Source organism: Hibiscus syriacus, unplaced genomic scaffold (genome assembly GCF_006381635.1).
Source record: "Hibiscus syriacus cultivar Baekdansim isolate YM2019G1 unplaced genomic scaffold, ASM638163v2 tig00111402_pilon, whole genome shotgun sequence".
Lineage (NCBI taxonomy): Eukaryota > Viridiplantae > Streptophyta > Magnoliopsida > Malvales > Malvaceae > Hibiscus > Hibiscus syriacus.
Window position 1 is genome coordinate 363101 of NW_024063082.1, and position 24302 is coordinate 387402.

Sequence of the window (24302 nt, forward strand, 5' to 3'; positions counted from 1 at the left end):
AAAAACTATATATTATATATATTTTCTAAAATGTTTTAAAAACTATATATATATATATATATAATATGGACGAAATGAGTGTCTACAATTAACCGTTGTTATTTTTACTTAAATAAGCTCTGTTCTTTCATACATTCATAGAAGCCCTTGATATTAATTACTTGATCTTTTCATTTTATTTTGAAACGTGTTACAAATTTACCAAGTGTATCGAATTCGAATTTTAAAACTAAATGGAAAGATACATTTATTGTTATTTACTTGTTCATAAACAGAATTCACTGCAAGCTCGAGAAAGATAACAAATCATTCGAAGCGATGATCTTATTTTTCAGAGAAGAAATGGTTAATGGCAGGCATGATTTCAGGTGGTCGGGTTCGGAGGAATTTGCGAAGTCCATGTTCTGCATATTTCTCTCCTTCCTCGTAGTTTTCCAGCACTGCCTTGCTGCGGTCGGATTTGTTGATCCTGCACAAAATCATTAAAATCCTGTTTATGTATGAAAATTGATAATCATATATCCGTATTTTCGAATACTCAAAATGTCAGATATTTAATATTTTCAGATGCTAAAACATCGGTTCGTGTCCCGGCCCATTACATTAGGGCAATTATACCTGAAAAAACAGAGATTTGAATTACCTAACAGCAGGGTTTAAGAAAACATTCCTGGTAAGCTGGAAGATGCACATGCTTGTTACGAATGTCATTGCCCCTATCAGAGGATACACCTCTGGTTTCATCCAACGACCCATTAGAATTTTCTTTTTTGTAAAGGCACAATCTGCAGATGAGTATTGTTTGGAGTTGAATGGCAGTGCAATTCGAGTATTTATAGTGCTGAAACATGGCAGGCCAGGAAAGATTCAGACTGGTCTTGTCGGCTGCCAGGATAGACCTGTATCTACTTTCCGGTGGGCTACGTACGTTTAATATTTTGACATTTAAGCTTCAAATTTTTGGACTGGAAACCAGGTGCTTTCTTTCGGCCTCTGGTTTTCTTTTCTTGGAATATTTCTTATCATTTTGCCTTATGGGATTAAACTAATTTGGGTCTGTTTGATTTTTAATGATTCGGTTGAATATTCTCATTCATTTAGAACCCATCCAAATCTACACATCAACATCAATATAATTAACTTCAAATTATTAAACTATTAATATATAGTATTTTATTTTTACTATTTTAAATATAAAAAAGTTTAATAGACAATTTGATCCTTAAAATATGACCCGATTAAAAATTCTTTTTGTTTTCCTTTCTTAAAGAAGGGGTTTAACTAATTTTCCCTTCAAAAACATGTTAAGAATTCACGATTTGTTTTTATGTTGAAATTCTTTTTTAATGGAACATATATGTACATGTTTTGTTATTTTTTAGAAAAAGGAGAAATGACAATCATTAAAATAAAAAATAAAAATAAAAATTCATGAATGTAAACACGGTTAAATGCATATTAATCTATGAATTTAAACATATTTAAATATATTTTAATTTTACTTGAAGAGTTGCGAACAATGTTAAGCATGTAACTAATTTTTATTTTATAAAATCAAACGCATAGTTAATTTGCTTTCTTTTTCAGATTTGGAGCCTATCTGAACAAAACAAAACAAAAATACTAACATACAGTATTTTTGTGGAAGGACTAAAGAAGAGTATTTTGACTTGATTCACTAATTCATCTCCTGCAACAACACGAACTCCTAGATTGGGCCCATTATCAATCGGTTTTTATTTACAAATAGTATAAATTTAGCCGAACTTTTTTTTAATGAAATTTGCTAAACTATGAGAGATAAGAAGAAGAAAACAATATATTTAATTTAATTATTTTATATTTTACTTATATAATCAATCAATTTTAAAGTGATCGTCTATTTATCTAATTTTTGTTTATATAAATCAAACCGACCAAATAATATTATTATTCTATTAGATTCTAGTTTTAAAGTGGTCATCTACTTATTTTATTTTTGTTTTTATAAATCAAACCAATCAAATAACATTACTATTCTTTTCAAAGAGAATGAAACATACAATCCAATTCAAACACAATATATATATATAACACAATCACTACCCAAAAAAAAGATAGAGGGAAAAGAAACTATGATAAATATCATCCATTATCAGTGACTACAGAACACCCAGTTCCAAGCCAACTTAGAGACCTTCTACAGCCTTGTAGTGGTAACATCAATGGAGGAGTAACCAAACCTTCCCTCTCGAGGAACTCAATAGCATCCCTAGCACAGAAGAGAAAAGCACCCCGCACAGGAGTGCTGAATGATGAATCTGCCATCTGTGGGGCCGAAGCAGCACCCTGTGACTAAGGAAAACACCAATCAAAAGCCACACTCATCTCCAAGAGAATAAATCAAATGTATAAGCATGTTGATATGCAAATTTCAACAGTTTTAGACATAAATACCCGTGCTTTAGAATTCTGCATATGGAAATGAATGCACTCAATAAAGTGGCAAGTAACTTCATCAAAATCTGTCACCAACCTAGAATTGCAAGCAAAACAAAGAAATGAATATCATCATTCACCAATGCTTGTGTATTAATAGTTGTCAGTATTACAAATCCAAGCTAGTCAGTTGATTTATGGTTCTTAAGCAAGACAATCGATTAGAATGCCAAATGGCAGAAGTGAAGTTCAAAAACATTAACACAGCAAAATAAGCTCCTTGGTGCCCTAATAAATGGTACACTAAGTTGCACATGGATATCTCAGAGTGAAGGCTCATTTGGCACCCAATTTCTTGTAAGAACTGTTAAAAATCAAAGTCAAAAATTACTTAGTGGTCTAAGGTGGCTGTATGATTTTGTTAAAAAATGGCAAGGGAAATTTACCAAATTTAATCCATGTACTTTAAGGTATTTACAAAATTAGTCCTTAAGCTTCAACTATAAATACCCTAACCCAAATTTTCTCCTTTTTATCAAGAGAGAATTGTCATTGTTTTCTTCTTGTTAGATCAAAAGAAATTGTAATTCCTATTTTCTTATAGTGAAATTCTTCTACATTTGCCCGTGGTTTTTATCCTAAATTATTTAGGGGTTTTCCACGTAAAATTTGTGTCTTCTTTATCTTTATTTTTATTTTCTCAAATTATCAATTGCGATTTTACTTTATCTGATAGCCGTATTCCGCAACAATTAGTATCTATTCAAGATATTGAAATAGGATGAGCTATCCGTAATAAAAACTATAGCAACGAAATTTGATATTAAAAAGTTAAATGAGAAAAAAATTTCATTGTAGAAATTGAAGATTAAGGTCATCTTGAGAAAAGACGATTGTCTAGCAACTATTAGTGAAAAGCCGGTAGATTTCACAGATGACAACAAATGGAGCGAAATGGATAAAAATGCTATTACAAACTTTCATCTAGCATTAGCATATAAAGTATTGTCAAGCATCGAGAAGAAGAAGACAGCTAAAGAGATATGAGATTATCTCACCAAACTGTACGAGGCCACATTATTGCATAATAAAAATTTCCTTAAGAGAAAATTGTACACTCTCTGTATGCCATAATCTACTTCAATGACGGAGCACTTAAACACATTGAACATTTTATTCTATCTAAGTATAGTTACAGAAAAAGATTTACAGATATATGACTCATTGATTCGAGAGTAACATATCACATGACCTCAAGAAAAGAATGATTTCATCATTATGAACCTGTCTCATGAAGATTTTTGTATAGTTGCAATAATCATACCTTAGAGATCGTTGGCGTGTGAACCATCAAATTGAAGATATATGATGGAACAATTAAAGTTATTTGAGATGTGTGTTGTGAGTACTATAAAATTATACGCAAATAATGTGCAAGTATACACAATCGCTCAAGTAATAAAGTGATGAGTGAGTATCGTCTCCTAAGGAATTGGATGAAATTACAAAAGTCTAACCAAAGCAAAACACTATTCTATCTAAGTATAATTAGTGTTAATATATACAATGTCACGGTAATAGAAATGTGTATATTGGTGGATATGGATTGATGGTGTAACAAATGGAAATGCAGTGACATGAACAGATTTTTATTATTGAAAATGATATAATGTCAAGGCAATGAAAAATGGTAAAAACAGTAAATAAATAACAAATAAATGATAAGTAGATAATCCTCACATGACAAGCTTCCACTAGAATGAATGGTAGGGATTGAGTTAAGGATACTAAATTTATCTCTCAGACAGATTTAATCTATCTAAACTTCACTTGCTCGACAGGGTTTACCAAAAGTGTTCCCACTATCTCTAGTCAAAGGAACCTAACAGAATAAAATGTCGTGACATCTACTCTCACTCTACAATAGCTCATTGTTTATGAGGATCTTGTCTTGTGTTTCTCTCGAATACTACAAGTATGTTTAGCTTAGGTTTCTCTCGAACACCTAACATTCATCTAAGAAATGGACACTCTCTTCTTACAAGCCTAGATGATGAAATATTCATAAGCAAAGCAAGCAAATATAAAAAATAAACATAAATTCACCATTAAAATAAAGTTTAAACAACCATTAAAACAACTCACATCAAATAAGATTAGTTCATAGTGGGGTTCGAAATATCCATAGAACAAGCTATGAAAATATTTGTTCCAACAACCCAAAAAATAAATAGAAAAATAGTAGCAAAAGGGTGAAAAGAAGCCTTCGACGCACGCCACCAAAGGTCTCCTCAGCAACCACAAAACGTCTTAGCTCGCTAGCTCCTCTCAGACGCCTAGCTCGCCACTCCTTGGAGCTTTATCAATAGAGGAACATCACTCAAAAAAGAAAAAATGGAAAAATAAAATAAAATTCTTCTCTGCTCTACAGTATACTGTGTGTCTCTCACTTGTGAGGTGTAATATATAATAAAAATATCTAGGGGTAATAATAATGATGTTGGGTGCAAAATATCTCTAATACCCCTAGAATCACACTTTGTGCTTGAACCTTATCCTCTAGGTGGCAGTGGTCCCCAAGCAGACGATTACAGCCATCATCTCACATGCATAGCCAACTGTCCTCGTACAAAAATATCTTTTTGTTGTTTTTTGTGCCAGTGTAATGTCACAACATTCCTTTCCAAAGAATCCTTTTATTTGCTATTTCCTGCACACCACAAACAACTACACATTTATCTCATACAACACTCTTAAGATATAAGAATAACACTACCACCACAAATGCAACTACATGATCCTAAAATGAGCATTTAAACAAACAATAACTTAAGTGAAAAAACCTTAAAAGTAATCTTTTTAGGAAGTTAACACACACCCAAACTTAAACTATTACTTGTCCTCAAGTAATGGATAACAATTACATAAGCATAATGTCATAGCAATTTTCAACAATAGAATAATAGGACAAAATTGAATTTCAACCCTCAAAAAAATAAGCTTCAACATGCTAGACATATCAAGAGTTCAAGTACTTTTCCCTAGGTCAAGATTTTTTGTGGTAATGTGTGCGTGATTGTATCCAATCTATACTTAGCAAATTTAGACAATTTGTAATCAAGTCCTCTAGTTTTTGCCAAGGCATTTATTCATTCATTAAGCATATTTTTACTCCATTTTTTCTCTTCTTTTATTTACCAAATGCTACTACGAAGGGAGTCAGATCATCACACCTACTCTTGCATACACTAAGTGTAAGGGAGCATACTTTCCACCCCCGAGCTAGTAAAGTAGAGTTATCTCGTAACTATTTTCATTCATTCATTCGTATGCGCGTGTCTACCATTTATTAAGGAGAGTTTCAGGCAATGCCACGGCAAAAAGGAGTGTCCCTCTACAGCTATGCCTAAGCATTTATTCACAATCTCATATATAAGGGAGTTGTTTTTAATTTATCTTTTAAGCACAATACTATGTTTCAATGCCAAAACTAACTAGAGTTCCTTCATATTTTTTTTTTAAATTTCTAAGTATAGAGAACATACAAATCGTGTAAAAATAATTCATAAAGCATCAAACCCTAGAGTTAGTTATATGATTCTCAATAGTCATTTATACTCGATTTATATCCTAACAAGTTCATCATCATCGGATATCCTCAAAACATTCTATATAACTATTCTACTATTTATTGATGTCATGGTATAATACTACGCTAATGCTATCATGCATACGCTTTATCGAGAACATTACGTCTCCTAAACTTAAGGGAAACATTGTCCTCAATGCCTAAAGAGAACAAAAATAAATAAAAATTATATGCTATATAAAGTAAATGCAAATAAATGCTAGCGAGGTACCTCATGGTTTACTAGAAGCTCATCGTCTAGTGCGCTTACGTAGTGGTACTGGACTCTGAAGAATTGGAGTAATAACGCGTAATATAATGCGTCCAATCGGGTTTTGGTGTGTCGGCCACTACGTGGTGCAGGAGAAAGATCGGGCGCAGGAACATGATTGGGTGTTTTCTTAGCAGGTGATTTAAGGGTCTCGAAACATTGTAGGTCAAGAGTCAGTTCAACGATTAGAACATCGTTTCTACCACATCTCTCTGCTTAACATAGCCAAAGAAATTACAAATATCACCATGTAAAGCATATAAGTGCGTCTGAGTCACAACTTCTTCGAGAGCAAGCAACCTTACCTCGTCAGACTGCTCATGAGCAAGATCCTTAGATTTTCAATAACAATGGTAATCTAGCCCTAGTAATGCCCGAAAATCCAGGTAAAATCTCATCAAAAGCATTCTCATTTACTTTTTTCTTACAACACAAAGCAGTGATTAAATTAGAGAACACTAAAACACTTGTCTTTTTTCTTAAACACTCACGAACAATGATTCGCCCAACATCAATAGGACGGGCTAGCATGATCGAGTGTAAAAACATTAAACAAGAAAGTGATATCGTCGTATTATGTGATGTAGGCATGAGCTTGTGTTTGAGGAAATGGTTTCATAACTTGGCGCGCGGTTGTAGACGCTCACGGTTGACCGAATATCGACTGGCTTGGCGATCATTTCATGTGGTGTTTGCGAAGCATAAGTCCTCCAAGATTTCGTCATAAGTAGTGCTATCGTCATTATTTTTCGAACTTGGCATGTTGGTCCTCCATATCCTACAAATAAAAATATCTATTAATCGCGGATGGTGTAAAATGAATGTGCTAGCCTCGGACAAAAATGGAGTGTTGGTTCGGCTCGGCTCAGAGATGTTGGCGTTAAACTCTTTAACCAGTGAATCATTCACCAAACCTGAATGCCTTGCAAACTTCTTCCATTTGTGCAGAGTAACAATGTCCATCACATCCGGGCTAAACCCACCGTCGACTTAATCAGTAAAATCTTTCTCATTTCTTCATCTTCTTCTTTCATTTTCCCCATAGCCGAAAATTCTTCAAGCTCTCGAAGTTTCTTCCTTTTTTATTTTTATTGCTTCACAGATATTGGAAAAAATGGTGCACACTAGACCAACCGCAGTCGAAGCTTTCACTTTGTAATAGTTCGAGCATGATGAAGCCAAGGCACGGTTTCAAAATTTCAAGAACAAAAAACTCTTCTTTGAGTTGGTTTTATTTTTACCGATGAAGTCGACGGTAGCTTTGGCCCAGACGTGATGGACATTGTTACTCCGCACAAATGCAAGATGTTTGCAAGGTATTCGGATCCGGTGAATGCTTCACTGGTTAAAGAGTTTTACGCCAAAATCTCCAAGCCGAACCAACACTCCATTTTTGTCCGAGGCAAAAACATCTGTTTTATACCATCCACGATTAATAGATATTTTCATTTGCAAGATGTCGATGATCAACATGCCAAGTTCGAAAAATGATGACGATAGCACCACTTATGACGAGATCTTGATAAACTTATGCTTCGCAAACACCGCATGGAATGGTCGTTAAGTCAATCGAAATTCGGTCAACCGTGAGCGTCTATAACCGCACGCCAAGTTATGGAACCATTTCCTCAAACACAAGCTCAAGCCTACATCACACAATACGACGATATCGTTTTCTCGTTTAATGTTTTTACACTCGATCATGGTAGCCCATCCTTTTGATGTTGGTCGAATCATTGTTCATAAGTGTTTAGGTAAAAAGGCAAGTACTTTAGTGTTCCTTAATTTAATCATTGCTTTGTGTCATAAGAAAAAGGCAAATGAAAATGCTTTTGATGAGATTTTACTTAGAATTTCGGGCATCACTAGGGCTAGATTACCACTATTATTGGGAATTGAAAATCCAAAATATAAGGACTCTACTAATAAGCAATCTGCAAGTATTGAACAATCAAATGACAATGCAAGGTTTCTTGCTCTCGAGGAAGTTATGATGCAGACCTAGACGCACTTTCATGGTAACATTCGTAATTTCTTTGGTTATGTGAAGCAGAAAGATGTGGTAGAAACAATGTTCCAAGAGATCATTCCCCACGTTCAATATAATTTCTCAGGCTTTCTAGATGAAATTTTGTCGACATTCAATGCCGATGCATCTCTCAAGTCAGAGCAAGATGACGCTGATCCTCTAATTACTGAACCGACTCCTAATCTGCAACATTCTGAGACTCCCGAATCACCTACTACACCTGTTGAAGAAACACTCAATCCCGTTCCTGTGTCCGATCCATCTCTTGCACCACATAGTGGTCGACGCACCTAAACCTCGGCTGGTTACATCAATATAACGCATTACTACTCTAGTTTTTCAGAGTCTAGCCCAGCACCGCTGCGTAAGCGCATCAGACGAGGAACTGCCAGTAGCTCCAAGACAACACCACCACACAAACCATGAGGTACCTCACTTGCATTTATTTACATTTATTTTGCATTTCATTGCATGGCACATAGTTTTTATTTATTTTTGTTTTCTTTAAGCATTGAAGACGATGTTTCCCTTAAGTTTAGGGGAGGCACTGTTCTTGGTAAAGCATATGAATGATAATATTAACGTAATATTATACCATGACATAAGTAAATAGTGGAACAGTTAAATAGAATGTTTTGAGGATACCCGATGATGATGAACTTATTAGGCTAGAAATTAAATGTAAATGACTATTGAGAATGATAGAACTCACTCTAGAACTTGATGTTTTGTAACTTATTTTTACATTATTTGTATATTCTCTATACTTAGGAAATTTAGAAAATTTTTATGAAGGAACTCTAGTTAATTTTGGCATTGAAATATAGTATTATGCTTAAATGAAAAATAAAAAACAACTCCCTTATACTTGAGACTGTGAATAAATGTTTAAGCATAGCTGTAAAGGAACACTCCTCTTTGTCGTTCCATTGCCTAGAACTTTCTTTAATAAATGGCAACCATGTGTATATAAGTAAATGAAAATAGTCACGAGATAACTCTACTTAACTAGATCGGGATTGTAAGATATTCTTTCTTTCACCTAAAGTGTGAGAGAATAGGTGTGATTAACTAAATCCCTTCGTAACATTATTTGGAAAAAAAAGTTCAGTAAAAAAAGAAGTGAAAATATGCTTAATAAATAAGTAAATGTCTTGATAAAAACTAAGGGACTTGAGTAAAAATTGTCTAAATTTGCTAAGTATAGATTGGATACAATCACGCACACACACTACCACAAATAATCTTTACCTAGGAAAAAATTCTTGGATTCTTAATATGTCTAGCATGTTAAAGCCTATTTTCTTAGGGTTAAAATTTAATTTTATCCTACTGCCCTATTGTTGAAAATTGTCATGACATTTTGCTTATGTAATTACTATCTATTGCTTGAGGACAAACAATAACTTAAGTTTGAGAGGTGTTAATTTCCTAAAAAGGCTACTTTTAAGGGTTTTTTTTACTTAAGTTATTTTTTGTTTAAAAATTCATTTTAGGATTATGTAGTTATATATAGTTGCATTTGTGGTGATATTATTATTTTATCTCTTAAGGGTGTTGTATGAGAAAGGTGTAATTGTTTGTGGTATGCAGAGAATAGCAAGCAAAATGATTCTTTAAGAAGTAATGTTGTGGCATCACAGGTTGCTGAAGCAGATTGAAATGACTTAACATTTTTAGCGTAGAAAACAACAAAAAGATACAATTGTACGAAGATAATTGGCTCTACACGTGAAATGATGGTTGTAATCGCCTGCTAAAGAACCACTTCCACCTGGAAGATAAGGTTCACACACAAGGTGTGATTCTAGGGGTATTTTGCACCCAACAATCACCCAATAACCTCATCATTATTCCTAGCTATTTTTATTATATATGGCACCTCATAAGGGAGAAGAAAAAATGCATTATCATACGGACAGTGCAGAGAAAAATTCAAGCTTTATTTTATTTTTCTCTTTTTTTTCCTTGAGTGTTCCTCCATTGATAAAGTTCCAAGGAGTGGCGAGCTAGGCGTCCTAAAGGAGCTAACGAGCTAAGGTGTTTCGTAATGGCTTAGGAAACCTCTGATGGCGCGCGTTGAAGGCTTCTTCTCACTTCCCTTTGCTGCTATTTTTCTATATAGTTTTGGGTTATTGAAACGAATATTTTCATGGCTTGTTCTATGATGTTTCGAACCTCACCATGAACTAACCTTATTTGGTGGTGATTGTTTTAATGGTTGTTTAAACTTTATTATAATGGTAGATTTATATTTATCTTGGGTATTTTCTTGATTTGCTTATGAATACTTCACCATCTAAGCTTGTAAGAGGTATGTGAGTGTCCATTTCTTAGATAAAGGTTAAGTGTTCGAGAGAAACCTAAGCTAAATATACTTGTAGTATTCAAGAGGAACACAAGACAAGATCCTTATAAGTAATGGACTATAATGTTTTCATTAGGTTTTGAACCAGCCTAGGAATACTATATCCTAATCCCTTAATACTCGAGAAAGACTATGATAGGATTTTAACGACTAAAAAGGGTATTTTTATCAATAGTGTAGGCTGCCACAACGTATAGTGAAAGCAAATGTCATGTCATCATATTCTGTTAAGTTACTTTGACTAGAGATAACAGAAACACTTTCGATAAACCCTGTCGAGCAAGTAAAGTTAGATAGTTTAAATCTGCATGAGAGATGCATCCTTAAATCAATCCCTATCATTCATTCCAATGGAAGCTTGTCATGTGAAGATTATCGACTTATCATTTATTTGCTATTTATTTATTATTTTTACTATTTTTCATTGCCTTGACATTTCATCATTTTTCAATATTAAACATCTGCTCTTGCCACTATATTTCCATTTCCTACACCATTAGACTATCAATCCATATCTACCAGCATACAAATTTTCCATTACCGTGACATTTTATATATCAACACTAACTATACATAGATAAAATAGTGTTTTGCTTTGGTTAAACTTTTGTAATTTCACTTAATTCTTGTAGAGACGATACTCACTCATCACTTTATTACTTGAGCGATTGTGTATACTTGCACATTATTTACGTATAATTTTATAGTGCTTACAACACGCGAACAGAAGCCAATTGGTAATAAATAGGTCTTCAAAATCAAGTGAAATAGTAACGATGAAGTGGAGAGATATCGTGCAAAACTGGTGCTCAAATTATATGCTAAAAAAGAATGTATTGATTTCAATGAAATATTTTCTCTTGTGGCTTAACTAACAACATTTCGAGTAGTCTTCACAATATGTGCTACATTAAACATACATCTAGAACATCTAGATGTTAAAACATATTTTCTTCATGGAAATCTTTAAAAAGAGATTTATATGCTCTAGCCTAAAGGTTTTGAAGAATAAGAAAAGAAGAATTTAGTTTACAGGTTGAATAAATCTCTACACGATCTAAAGCATACATCAATGTGTTGATATAAGAGATTTAATTACTTTATTACGTGTCTTAGATACAATATACTTAATGTAGAACCCTATGCTTAATTCAAGAGGTTTAATAATAACAATTTTGTTATATTATTGTTGTATGTGGATGACATGTTGATTGCATGACCCACCAAAGGTAATATTAAAGAATTTAAGGCACAACTGAATAAAGAATTTAAAATGAAAGACTTGTAATAAACAAATAAAATTATAAGAATGCAAATTTACCAAAACAGAAGTAATATTAAGATTTGACTTTCACAAAAAAAAAGAGGAAAGAAATGTCTCGAGTGTCGTATACATTGACAGTGAGAAGTTTAATGTTCGTTATATGCACAAAACCAAACATTGCACAAGCAGTGAGAGTGATTAATCAATATATAGCGAATTTAGGCAAAGAGCATTGGAACACTACAAAGAGGTACAAAATAGAAAGAATAGTGTAAAGATATAATTATTACAATCAAATCTTTAAGTGAAAAATTATTGAAAATCAAAGTTAAAATTAACTAGTGGTCTAAGGTGACTGCATAATTTTGTTGAAAATGACAAGGGAAAATTAACAAATTTAGTCCATATACTTTATGATATTTACAAAATTAATCCTTAAAGTTCAACTATAAATACCCTAACTCATTTAGTTTTAAAACTATCCCAAATCATTTTAGTTTTCTCTAAACACTAGAAAATTTAGAAAATTTTCTTGAAAGTTATTTTCTCATTTTTATTAAGAGAGAATTGTTATTGTTTTTTCCTTGTTAGATCGAAAGAAATTATAATTCCTATTCTCATAATAAAATTCTTCTACTTTTACACGTAGTTTTTACCCTATATTATTTAAGAATTTTCCACATAAAATTTGTGTATTTTTTATCTTTATTTTTATTTTTTCAAATTATCAGTTACGATTTTATTTTATCTGATAGTCGTATTCCACAACAAGGACACCAAATCAAAGTAGGCAAAGGAATAAAACACAAGCCCTGAAGCAATAAAATGTCTGCATAAAACTACAATTTTATACAAATTTCAACTCTTGATTGGTTCATTGGAGTTGAAATAAAGGTAACTTGAAAAGCATATGAAGGATTCTATATGAACAATGTCACATTACATGGATCAGATGCCATTGACATTCTTAATAAGATCATATTCAAGCAAGAGCATATGTTATCAACAAATTATTGAATGTGATAACAATAAATAGGAGATTCCAACTGTACAAATCTATTGGAAATCAGAATTTTTATTCATGGAACCATACCTTACAGAGAAGGCACTTAATTGCTTCTTGCCTTGATAACTTTGCAAGTGTCCATTAACTCGAACATAAGTCCCATCTCTTATGCACAAAGGAATTAAAAATGTAACAAAACATAATAATGTCGGAGCATATAATGGCATTCCAAACCAGAAACAAAAAATAATTAATTGAGTTAAATGAAGGAGAGAACTTACTCTAGAGCATCCATTTCTCGTGTCAATCTTTTCAGTTACCCTGGTTCGAACAAAAAATCGTTTACATAACAGTTTCACATTTCAAACCAAAATTGCTTCTCAAACTTCAATGCTGTTGTTTAATGCAGTGATGAAACAAAAAAACACCAATGTTACCAGTACTATAAACGAAAATTAATAAAATAACAATCGGGAGATATTCATAACTCAAATGAAATCTTCCGCATTACCATCTTATACATTCGATTCGCCCAGTTCCGTCATCCAGTTGGAAACGAATATCGGAGGACCTTGTGGTTTTGTTAAACGCCATACCAACCGCCGTAACCTGAACCAGCAAAGCACCCAAAAATAAACTATAGGTATCAATATTTTAACACTACGAGTCTTTTCATGCGAATCAAACAAATAAAAAAGGGAAGCACTGAAAGGATTTGAGAAAAGGTACATTGGCAACATGAACACCGTCAATTATGAAATTGGATTTCTCATCGCCAGAGTGAGATGCTTCACTTATCATCTTCACCGTCGCTGGTACCAACCCCTGTGTATCACGGCTCGGCTAAACACCAAACAGAAAGAAGAAGAAGAAAATAGATGAGATTAGATCGATCAACTACAAACAAATATTCAAAATTTCAAAACTCCTCTACAATATTTATTTTATTTCCCTGGGGGCCGCGAAACAGTAATGCCAAGATTTTCGCGGTTCCCAAAAAGAACATAGAAAAGGATGAATATATAGAGATGAAAAAGAGATGACTTACTCTTGCAGGAGACGGAGTTGAGCTGGCAAACTGAGAGGGCGTGAATCCATCGAGCTGGCTACTAGAGAACATGTTTGGAAGTTGGAACCCTAAATGCAGAGTATAAAGAGAGAGGAAGAGACGAAAATGAAATTGAAGTTAATTCAAGGGTCAGTAAGAAGCGGCAGTAAATAGAGTGAGAGGGCTAAAGAGCTTGATTTGCCACTTTAAAACTTTCCCGCCAATTAGTTAAGATTTTCCTGCCTGATATTTCATTTTATGAAAGAAAAGAATTCAAATAAGTGGGCCTTAGATAAATACGAGGCCGTTTTACGATGTATAACTATTGTTACCGTTGATAGCGTAGTAAAGAAGGCTGCTTTCTCGGCCCAATATGCGATTCCATGTTTGGATTTTGTAAAATTCCGAGCTCAATAAGATTGTGGCAATATTTGTAATTATTTAGAATTTGAGTCCAAAAGAGTAAATTCAGGAGTATCAACTAGCAATTATCCACGTGTACTCATAGTGTGTTGTGATATAAGATTAATTTTTTTTGGAGAAACATTAAAATGAGATAAAAAAAAATTCAAAATTTATAGGACTCATAAAACAATTTTGATTTATGTTCTTAAAATTTATGTTTTGCATATTGAGTTAGGTCGAAATTGTGACAATAATATATTATATTGATGAAATTATTTTTGTAATAGTTGAAATAATAATTGTTTGTGAATTGAGTTTAGATTAATATCAATTGAAGACTTAGTATAAATACATTTTTAATATAACATAAAAATTATTATAAAAAATAACTTAAAATTATGAATATAATACAAATTTAATCAAACTTTAAAGGAGACACTTTTTTAAGTCTAAATATATACTGTAAAGGCGTAAAATAAAAAACAATAAAAAAACATGTATAATACGAACTAAAAAATATATAGTCAAAAAGAATTATATATATGTAATAGAATTCATCGAGTGACATCGGTATTTAAAATGAGTTTTTTTAGGTTCTAAATTCAAACAATTACATTTAAAATGTGTATAAGTTGCCAATGATAAAAAAAATTATGAAAATATACTATATTCTAATTATTCTAATTAATGTGTGTGTGCGCGCGTGTAAAACCAGGAAATTAATGACATGGAATGAGTACATTGAATCCGAAATAGTTGAATTTTGAAATGAATTATTGATAAACAGGAAAATAAGAAGGGAATATTGATTGGATGACAGGTTCCACTAATAATATAAAAGAAAGTGGGCAATGATATGATAGTGCTCACCTTTTGTGTTTAAGGCAGCCAACAATAGATTCCGTGCCTCCATCTCTCATTACAGTACCCGCACTCACTTTCCCGTCTCCACCATTTATCAGAATCAAGAATCCCATCTACGACAGACAGCCAAAAGGGATTGCATTTCACAGACAAAACGGTCCTCTTTTTTACAAGGGAAGCTATGGTAACATGTGATATCTACACTTTGTTTTATGCTTCCATATAAAATACAATTTGGTTAAAAATAGAAGAGTGTTTTATGATTCAATTTTTTATACAAATCAAAAATAAAATAATAAATTAGAACCGGGTTGGAGGATTAGAGCTCCATCACTTATATAGTGTCTTTGTCACTCATCGTGTTCGTATGCTGCACTTTCAATTCAATTCATTAAGAATCGTTGTCGATCGCTATCACAATATAAACATATAATGTATATTAGGAAGACCTAGTTTAGTTTTGATTAATGTATATCAAAAGTCATTTACACTATATTTAACTAATTATTTTGGTTATTGCTTTTTTAAAAATTATAAAATGGTCATTAGTTTCTTCGGATGATTATAAAATTTTCATTAAATCTATTAAATTTCATTAAAAATATTATAAGATGATCATTAAATTTGTCCAACTCTTATAATTATAAAATGATAATTTAATGAATTTACTGTATATTAAAAAATTCAATGATTAAAACAATAATTTTAATATAATTTAATAATCTCTTTCATTCCGCCGTTTTAATGGCGAGTTTAACATTTTGATCGAGACATGTTTCATGATTTGATGATTTGTGCTACCTTGGTAGTGTGTAAGTACTTTTTTTTTCTTTTTAGATCAACTTGATTATAGTTTATTTTAAATTCTTCTTTTTAAAAAGTAGTTTTAACTTAATTATAATAATATATAAGTATTAATAGATAGATTTTTAAATATATTTTATTAAAACAAAAATAACGAAACAATTCATCAAATCAAATTTAGGCCTCGAATGATTTTTAATGACATAATCTATAGAAAAAGTGATATTATCATTCAATTTATATATAACTAATAAAATGAATTATTGGGTCACATCGGATCAGAACTAAAGACATTAATTCTTTTAGAATTGATCCAATTCAATGATTCATAGATTAGGGCCGAGTGTTCGATCAAGTTGAGTAAAAAAATATTGAGTTATTCGAGTTGATAAGTCCTATTATATAATTCAAATTTGATTTGAATTTTTTTTAGCAAGTCGAGTTGAAGTGTTCGAGTTTATGTTTAAATTTGATTGTAAATATTTATAATATTATAATACTATTTGATTCAAAATTAAATAATTATGTATAACTATATGCAATACATATATATTTATTCATATTTTTCATATGCGATACATGTATCATGCAGAGTCGAGGGATTTGTCTCAAATTTAAAAATCATCTATTAATAACTAAAGAATCTAAATTATTCAAATTATTATTTTATAACTTGACTCAAATCTAAATTTTTTAAAACCAAAATAAATTAAAAGATTTAATTTTTCGTGTATAGATGACTTTTATTTATCCTCTTGTCCGCTCTTTGTGAGTACTAAATATGAGTGCGAATATGTGTGCAAGTATACACAATCGAATAAGTAATAAAGTGATAAGTAGAGTATCGTCTCCACAGGGAATTGGGAAAATCAAATAGATTTGTCAAGGTACTTTACTTTGTCACCTAAGTAAAGTTAATGATGGTACGTACAAAAGATAATGTTGTGGCAAAATGAAATGACTGATGTGGAAATGAGATAATGGCAGTATGGTAGAAAATGGATATGTCGTGGCAAATTGAATTGTGAAACATGCAAGCAGATGAAAATGTCAAGGCAAAATAAAATGTAAGTACTGATTTAATTTATATAGGACTTTAGCTTTCTCACACGACAAGCTGCTATGGGAATGAGAGGTAGGAGTCACTAAGAAAGTCTAAATCTATTTCTCTGAATGATATTTCCTCTATGATTACCCTACCCGACAGAGTCTACTGAAGTGCCCTATGCTATTTCTAGTAAGGGACTCAACAACTTAAAGATGCATTGGCAAGTTCGATTGGCGTAAACCCTGCAGTGATCCTATTGGTTCAAATAACAAGATATGTCTCGGCAATACCTTTTTACGGCAACATTAACATCTAACCTATTGGTTATGCTCTACTCCTTTTAGTCGAATGAAATCCTATCCTTATCTCTAAGGTGGATTAGGCCTAGTTACTACCTAAAACCCGTTGTTTATGTAGTTCCTCCCTAGCTTCTCTCGAAGACTAAAGATATTTTGCCTAGGCATTCTCTCGAACTCTAACCATCTTCTAAAGAAAGGCTACTCTCGTAGCTCCTACAACCTTAAAGCATTAAGTTTCATAAACAAAACAGATTAAAGTATATAAAAACAACCATTCATTGAAATAAAATTTAAACATCCATGTGAACTCCCACCAAATAGGATTAGTTCATGGTGGGGTTCGAAATAAACAAGCCCAAAGTAAGTTTCATTCGTTCCTTACAACCCAATAACAAAATACGAAAGCAAAGAACTAAGGGGAGGAGAGAAAGCCTTTGACGTGCACTGCCCAATGCTTCTATCGGCCACCAAGAACTGCTCCTAGCAGACTAGATCCTCTCGAACGCTCAGACCGCCACTCCCTCAGACTTGTCAATGAGAAATGCCACGGCAAGTAAGATTGACGGAAAAAGATGAGACATTTTTCTAATTTTTTAGGATCAAATCAGTGTGGAAGTAAAAGTTCTTAACATTGTGGCTTCATCCTCTATTTATAGGGGAAAATTAAACCTTGAACTAAGAGTTGACTTTCCCAAACTATGGTTAACTTGCTTGGGAGTCGTGCAAGACAGACGATGATACAACCTGGGTAGCTGGTATGAGTGACCGACATAATCCCTTTGCAGGTACCCAAGGATAGACAAGATCTACAGGGTCAGGCGGCGTGGTCAGCAGGATCGATGGTTGCAATGCCGGTCCCTCCAGGCGAATCTTCGAGGAGGATTTCTCGGGCAGAGCTCTTGGCTAGTCGAATACAGTTGGCTTCAAAAATATCTTCTCGCACTTTAAGCACTTTTGAAATGCCTAATGAACGTGGCAAATTCATTTTGCTCAGCAATCTCCTTATGTCACGGCATTTTCTTTCCTTTTTTCCTTGCTCTCACTACCTGCACATCATCAAACAAGTACCTTTCCCATAAAGCAGCACCCCAGTAAAAATAAAATGCCACGGTAAACTGAAATCCAACACATGCAACTAAATGCTTCTAAATGCATCTATATGGTCCTAAATGAGCCCTTAAACATTCAATAACCTAAGTTAAAAGGCCCCCAAAATATGGTCTTTTACGGAGTTATCACCCCCCCCAAACATAAGCCATTGCTTGTCCTCAAGTAATGGATAATAATAAGCAAAACAGAAATACCATGACAAGTTCAGAAGCAGAATAGTCTTATGGGATAAAATTTAAGCCCTCAGCACATATGGCTTAAACATGCTAGACTAGGTCGAGAAATCTAGTACTGTCCCCTAAGGCAAGATTCTTTGTGTGGGTGTGTGCATGTTTGTATTCAATCCATGCTTAACAAATTTTAAAAAAATTTATAAGCAAGCTTTCTTAATTTACCATGATATTCACAAAATTTACTCCCATCTTGCTTTTTTTTCTTTAATTCTGCTACAAGGGGAGTCAACCTATCACTCTACCATCCCACACTCTAGGTGAAAGGGAGCATACCTTCCACCCCCGAGTTAGTCAGGTAAAGTCATCCCGTGACTACTTTCATTCACTCATATGCCATGGCATAGCGGAGTGTCCCTCTACAGATATACCGAGGCATTTATTCATAACTTCATCCATTTCATTCATCAATTTTTTTAGTGGGTTTTTCATCATTCAAAATTTTATGCCACAAATTTAGAATTCTCTTATAAAAAATTTCTAAGTTTCTCAAGCATGGAAAACATACAATCGTGTATTCAAGGGTTTCAAAGAAGCAAGTCCTAGAGTTAGTTCTATCATCCTCAACCAGTCATGTACATTATATCCTAGCCATCAAGAATTCATCATCATTGGGCATTCTTAACTAATTCCAGAAAACTATTTAGGCAATTACTAATGTTATGGCATATGTATTTTACTACTACTATCATGCAGTGATGCGAGAACCCTACTTCCCCCAAACTTGAGAGAAACATTGTCTTCAATGCTTACTAAGACTAAGGAAAATGAAGCTACATTCTATGAATGCAATGCAAATGCAAGGTACCTTGACTTAAGTGGGTGGTGGTGTAGCTGTTGCGCGGCGAGTGCGCTTTCTCAACTTGGTGGGGCTGAAATGCTCTGAGTCAGATGCAGGTACGACTAAAGGAGTGCTAGATCCTTCTGGAACGGCTGAGAGCGGGGGCTCCGGATGCTGAGATGCCTTCCTAAGGCGATGTCGGCTCCTACGCAAAGGAGCTTGACGTGGCATCTCGTATTGTGACTCCTCGGTTGACTCATTGGGCTGTGGTACTTCAGGGTGCTCTTCTTCCATCGGTGCAGCAGGTTGCGGTACATCAGGGTGTTCTGCCGCCAAAGGTTCAACAAGTTGTGATGGCTCCGGGATATTAGCGAGTTGGAGGTTGGCTTCTTGATCTGCATCGGGTGCTACAACATGGACGAGGTCATGGTCATCAGTCTCTTCAGCGTCAGCAGGCTCTTCAGGCTCAACAGGCTGGGGACTCTCTGCACCATGCGATTGAGGGGCATCAGTATGGGCAGAATGAGGTGCTTTTGCAGATGCCTCGACATCCTCATTTGGTGGCACGAGTATGTCCGAGAAGACATGAATGGTAAAGTTCATGTGCGGGAGGAATTCCATCAAGGAACTGGTAAGAAATTCATCTCGGTATTTGGGATAGGCGAAATATATCATCAGTTTGTAAGATAGCTGCCCGACATGATCTTGAGTGCGTTGGACTGCCTGCTCCAGGGCATCTAAATTTGCATTGGCATGTGGAGATGGTGAAACGCGAGAGGTGGATGCCTCTTTTCCTTCCCCTTTGCTTCCTTCAATCCCAATAACAAAGGGATTTTTGCTTTGGTGATCCCAACAATACCTAGTAAAATCTCATCAAACATTTCTTCGGGGACCTTCTTTTTACGGCATAATGTGGTGATGAGATTTGGAAATACCAAGGCACTTGCAGGGCGCTTCAGGCATAAATGAGTCTGTTCCACTATAATCTTCCCTACATCAATGGCTCGCCCAAAGATGATAGAATGAAGCAGAATCATTCGCTGGCAAGAGACGATTGTGTTGTGGGAAGTGGGTAAGAGTTTGTGCTTCATGAAATGATTCCACAACTTCACTTGGGGAAGGAGCCTCTCTCGGTCCACGGTCTTGCGGCTCATTTGCTACCCATTCCATTGTATGTCTGGAATACAGAGATCTTCCAGTATACCTTGGTAAGTTTTGTTGTCAGCATCTTGAGCAAAACAAACATGTTGGTCTTCAGCAACCTGCAGTTTAAAATAACAATTAATTGCAGAATGAGTAAAACAAATAGAAATGCAGCGAACCGTCACGGCATGTTGGTTCAGCTCGGATATGTTGGAGTAAAACTCCTTCACTAGAGTGGCGTTGACAGCTACGGGATGCTTGACAAATTTCTTCCACTTATGCGTGGTGACAACGTTGAGAACCTCACTCCCTAAGGCCACATATTCCTCCTCAGAGAAGATAAATCCCAACTCGAAAAAGACTCGGCGGTTTTTGAGCGTTTAGAACTATTCGTAGGCAGAATCATCCACAAACCGTGGTCGCGAAGGTGGCGCAGGGGGACGGGAACGGACCATGATGAGAACGCACAAAGGAACTAAGAAGGAAAACTTGGGTTCCAGCTATGGAGGTTCGATCAACAAGAAGAGAGGAATAAGATGAAAGAAAGTTAAAAGAAAAAGATAAAGTAAAAGTAAAATGAAGATACAAACAAAATGAGGATTTTGTGGGGAAATGTTAAATAAAATTGTGGGGCCTAGGCAGGTAAGAAACAAAATGAAAGTAAAAAGAAAACTAATCCCAAGTCAAAAATCAAAAAGTTAAAAATTTTCCTCCTTTCACTGTTTGCATTTGCCGCCTAAAGTTTTCCCAACTTCCTCTATACGCCTCACGTGCATTGTGCGTGGGAAGGCCCTTGCAAAAAATAAAATTAAAAAAAATTAATTAAAAATCATAAAGACTAAAATAATAGCAATATAAAAATTATTTATGCACATGATTAAATTTAAAATGTCATGGCATCCTTAAGATGTCGGACCGGTGTCGACGTCATGCAAGAGCAGTGCCGACTTGTCACACGCATGTGGGATTCCTTGGTAAGCCTTCAGGCGCTGGCCATTGACCTTAAAAATGGATCCATCGTCCATGTTCTTGATATCAACATCGTCATATGGATAAATATGGTGAACTTCAAAAGGTCCCGACCAACATGACTTTAGTTTGCCAGGGAAAAGTTTGAGCCTTGAGTTAAACAACAATACTTTCTGGTCTTCATGAAAATGCCATGGCAAAAGATTTTTGTCATGCCACTTCTTGGTTCGTTCCTTGTAGAGCTTGGCATTTTCATATGCTTGTGCTCGAAACTCCTCTATTTCATTCAAGTCAAGCAATCGTTTATCTCCAGCAAGTTGTGCGTCAAAATTTAATTTCTTGATTGCCCAGTATGCCTTGTGTTCTAACTCAACTGGGAGGTGGCAGACTTTTCCATATACCATCTTAAAAGGCGACATTCCCAGAGGCGTTTTGAATGACGTCCTATAAGCAAATAATGCTTCATCGAGTTTGGGGGACCAGTCTTTCCTTCGAGGGTTCACCACCTTCTCAAGGATTTGCTTGACTTCTCGATTGGACACTTTAGCTTGCCCATTCGTCTGCGGGTGATATGCCGTGGCAATATTATGTCTCACTCCATATTTCTGCAATGCCTTGGCAATTAATCTATTATCGAAGTGGGTGACCTCATCGCTAATGATGGCTATTGGTACTCCAAATCGCGTGAATATGTTCTTGTGAAGGAACTTGAGCACCGTCTTCGAGTCATTCCTCAGCGTAGCAATTGCTTCAACCCACTTTGAGACGTAATCCACCACAAGTAAAATATATAAATCCCAAAAAAAAGACGGGAATGGTCCTATAAAATCAATGCCCCAAACATCGAAAAGTTCTATCTCTAGAATATTTTATAGCGGCATTTCATGTCGTCTGGAAAGGTTTCCAGTGCGCTAGCATCTGTCGCACGCTTTACAAAATTCATGGGCATCTTTAAATAACAATGGCCAATAGAAGCCCAATTGGATGACCTTTACAGCAGTCCTCGAACCTCCAAAATGACCTCCACAGGTTGTTGTGTGGCAATGGTATAAGATATTGCGTTGCTCCTCTTCGGGGACACACGATCTAATCATTTGATTGACACATTGCTTGAACAAGTACGGATCGTCACAAAAATAAAACTTGGCATCATGCAGAAACCTCTTTTTGCCCTGGCTGTTTAGTTCATAAGGAAAAACACCACTAACAAGAAATTTAACGAGGTCAGCATACCACGAAATTGCCGTGGCATACAAAATTTTCTCGTCAGGGAATTCTTCTTTAATATCAAAAATGTCATGGCATTCTGAAATGTTCTCTAGCCTAGATAAGTGGTCTGCAACCTGATTTTCAGTACCTTTCCTATCAACTACCTCTAAGTCGAATTCTTGCAATTGTAATATCCATCTAATCAGTCTAGGCTTGGAATCTTTCTTGATCACTAAATATTTTATCACTGAATGATCAGTATGAACTATAACTTTAGTGCCTATCAAGTATGGCCTAAACTTGTCAAATGCAAATACCACGCCAAGTAATTCTTTCTTTGTGGTCGTGTAATTTAACTGTGCATCATTTAAGGTACGACTAGCATAATAAATTACATGAAAAAATTTACCTTTACGTTGTCCAAGCACAGCTCCCATGGCAAAATCACTTGTGTCGCACATTAATTCGAACAGTACCGTCCAATCTGGGGGAACTACGATTATTGCAGAGATAAGTCTTTGCTTCAACTCTTTGAATACGCCATGGCATTTTTGATCGAATACAAATGGTTGGTTCTTTTGCAGCATGGTGTACAAGGGATTGGATATTATGGAGAAGTCCTTGATGAATCTTCGATAAAATCCAGCATGTCCAAGGAAACTCCGAATGCCCTTGACAGAGTTTGGTGGGGGGAACTTCTCGATCACCTCGATCTTGGCCTTGTCCACTTCAATGCCCTTTTCTGAAATTTTATGTCCTAGAACAATGCATTCGATCACCATGAAATGACATTTTTCCCAGTTTAGTATGAGATCGGCTTCGTTGCACCGCTTCAGTACTTTTGCCAAATTGTCGAGGCATTTTTTAAAGTTGTCACCAGAAATAGAAAAATCATCCATGAAAATTTCAAGATAATCCTCAAGCATGTCGGAGAATATGGCTTGCATGCAGCGCTGAAAAGTTGTCGGGGCATTACAGAGTCCAAAAGACATTCTACGGAAAGCATAAGTGCCATAGGGACACGTGAACGTGGTCTTCTCTTGGTCCTCTGGTACGATGGCAATATGATTATACCCCGAGTAACCATCCAAGAAACAATAAAATGTCTTGCCTGTAAGTCGATCCAGCATTTGATCGATGAAAGGCAAAGGGAAGCGATCTTTCTTGGTGGCCTTGTTAAGCTTGCGGTAGTCCATGCAAATTCGCCATCCGGTGACCGTGCGAGTAGGTATCAATTCGTTGTCTTCACTTGTCACCACGGTCATGCCTCCCTTATTGGGCACACAATAAACGAGACTTACCCATGAACTATCCGAAATGGGGTAAATTACTCCAGCATCAAGCCATTTGAGAATCTCCTTCATCACAACTTGCTTCATGATTGGGTTCAATCTTCGTTGTGGCTCTA

The 24302-nt window shown here is 34.9% G+C and overlaps 1 protein-coding gene and 1 pseudogene across 1 annotated transcript; both read right to left on the minus strand.

Moving 5' to 3' along the window:
* Positions 1-279: 279 nt before the first annotated feature.
* LOC120161810 lies at positions 280-813 on the minus strand. Its single transcript, XM_039172021.1, has 2 exons — positions 644-813; positions 280-469 (listed from the first exon to the last, which is right to left on the minus strand). The coding sequence occupies exons 1-2, from the start codon at positions 754-756 to the stop codon at positions 325-327; spliced, it is 258 nt and encodes an 85-aa protein (XP_039027952.1). The 5' UTR covers positions 757-813; the 3' UTR covers positions 280-324.
* Positions 814-2124: 1311 nt separating this feature from the next.
* Positions 2125-14163, minus strand: LOC120162176 (annotated as a pseudogene).
* Between the last annotated feature and the right edge of the window lie 10139 nt (positions 14164-24302).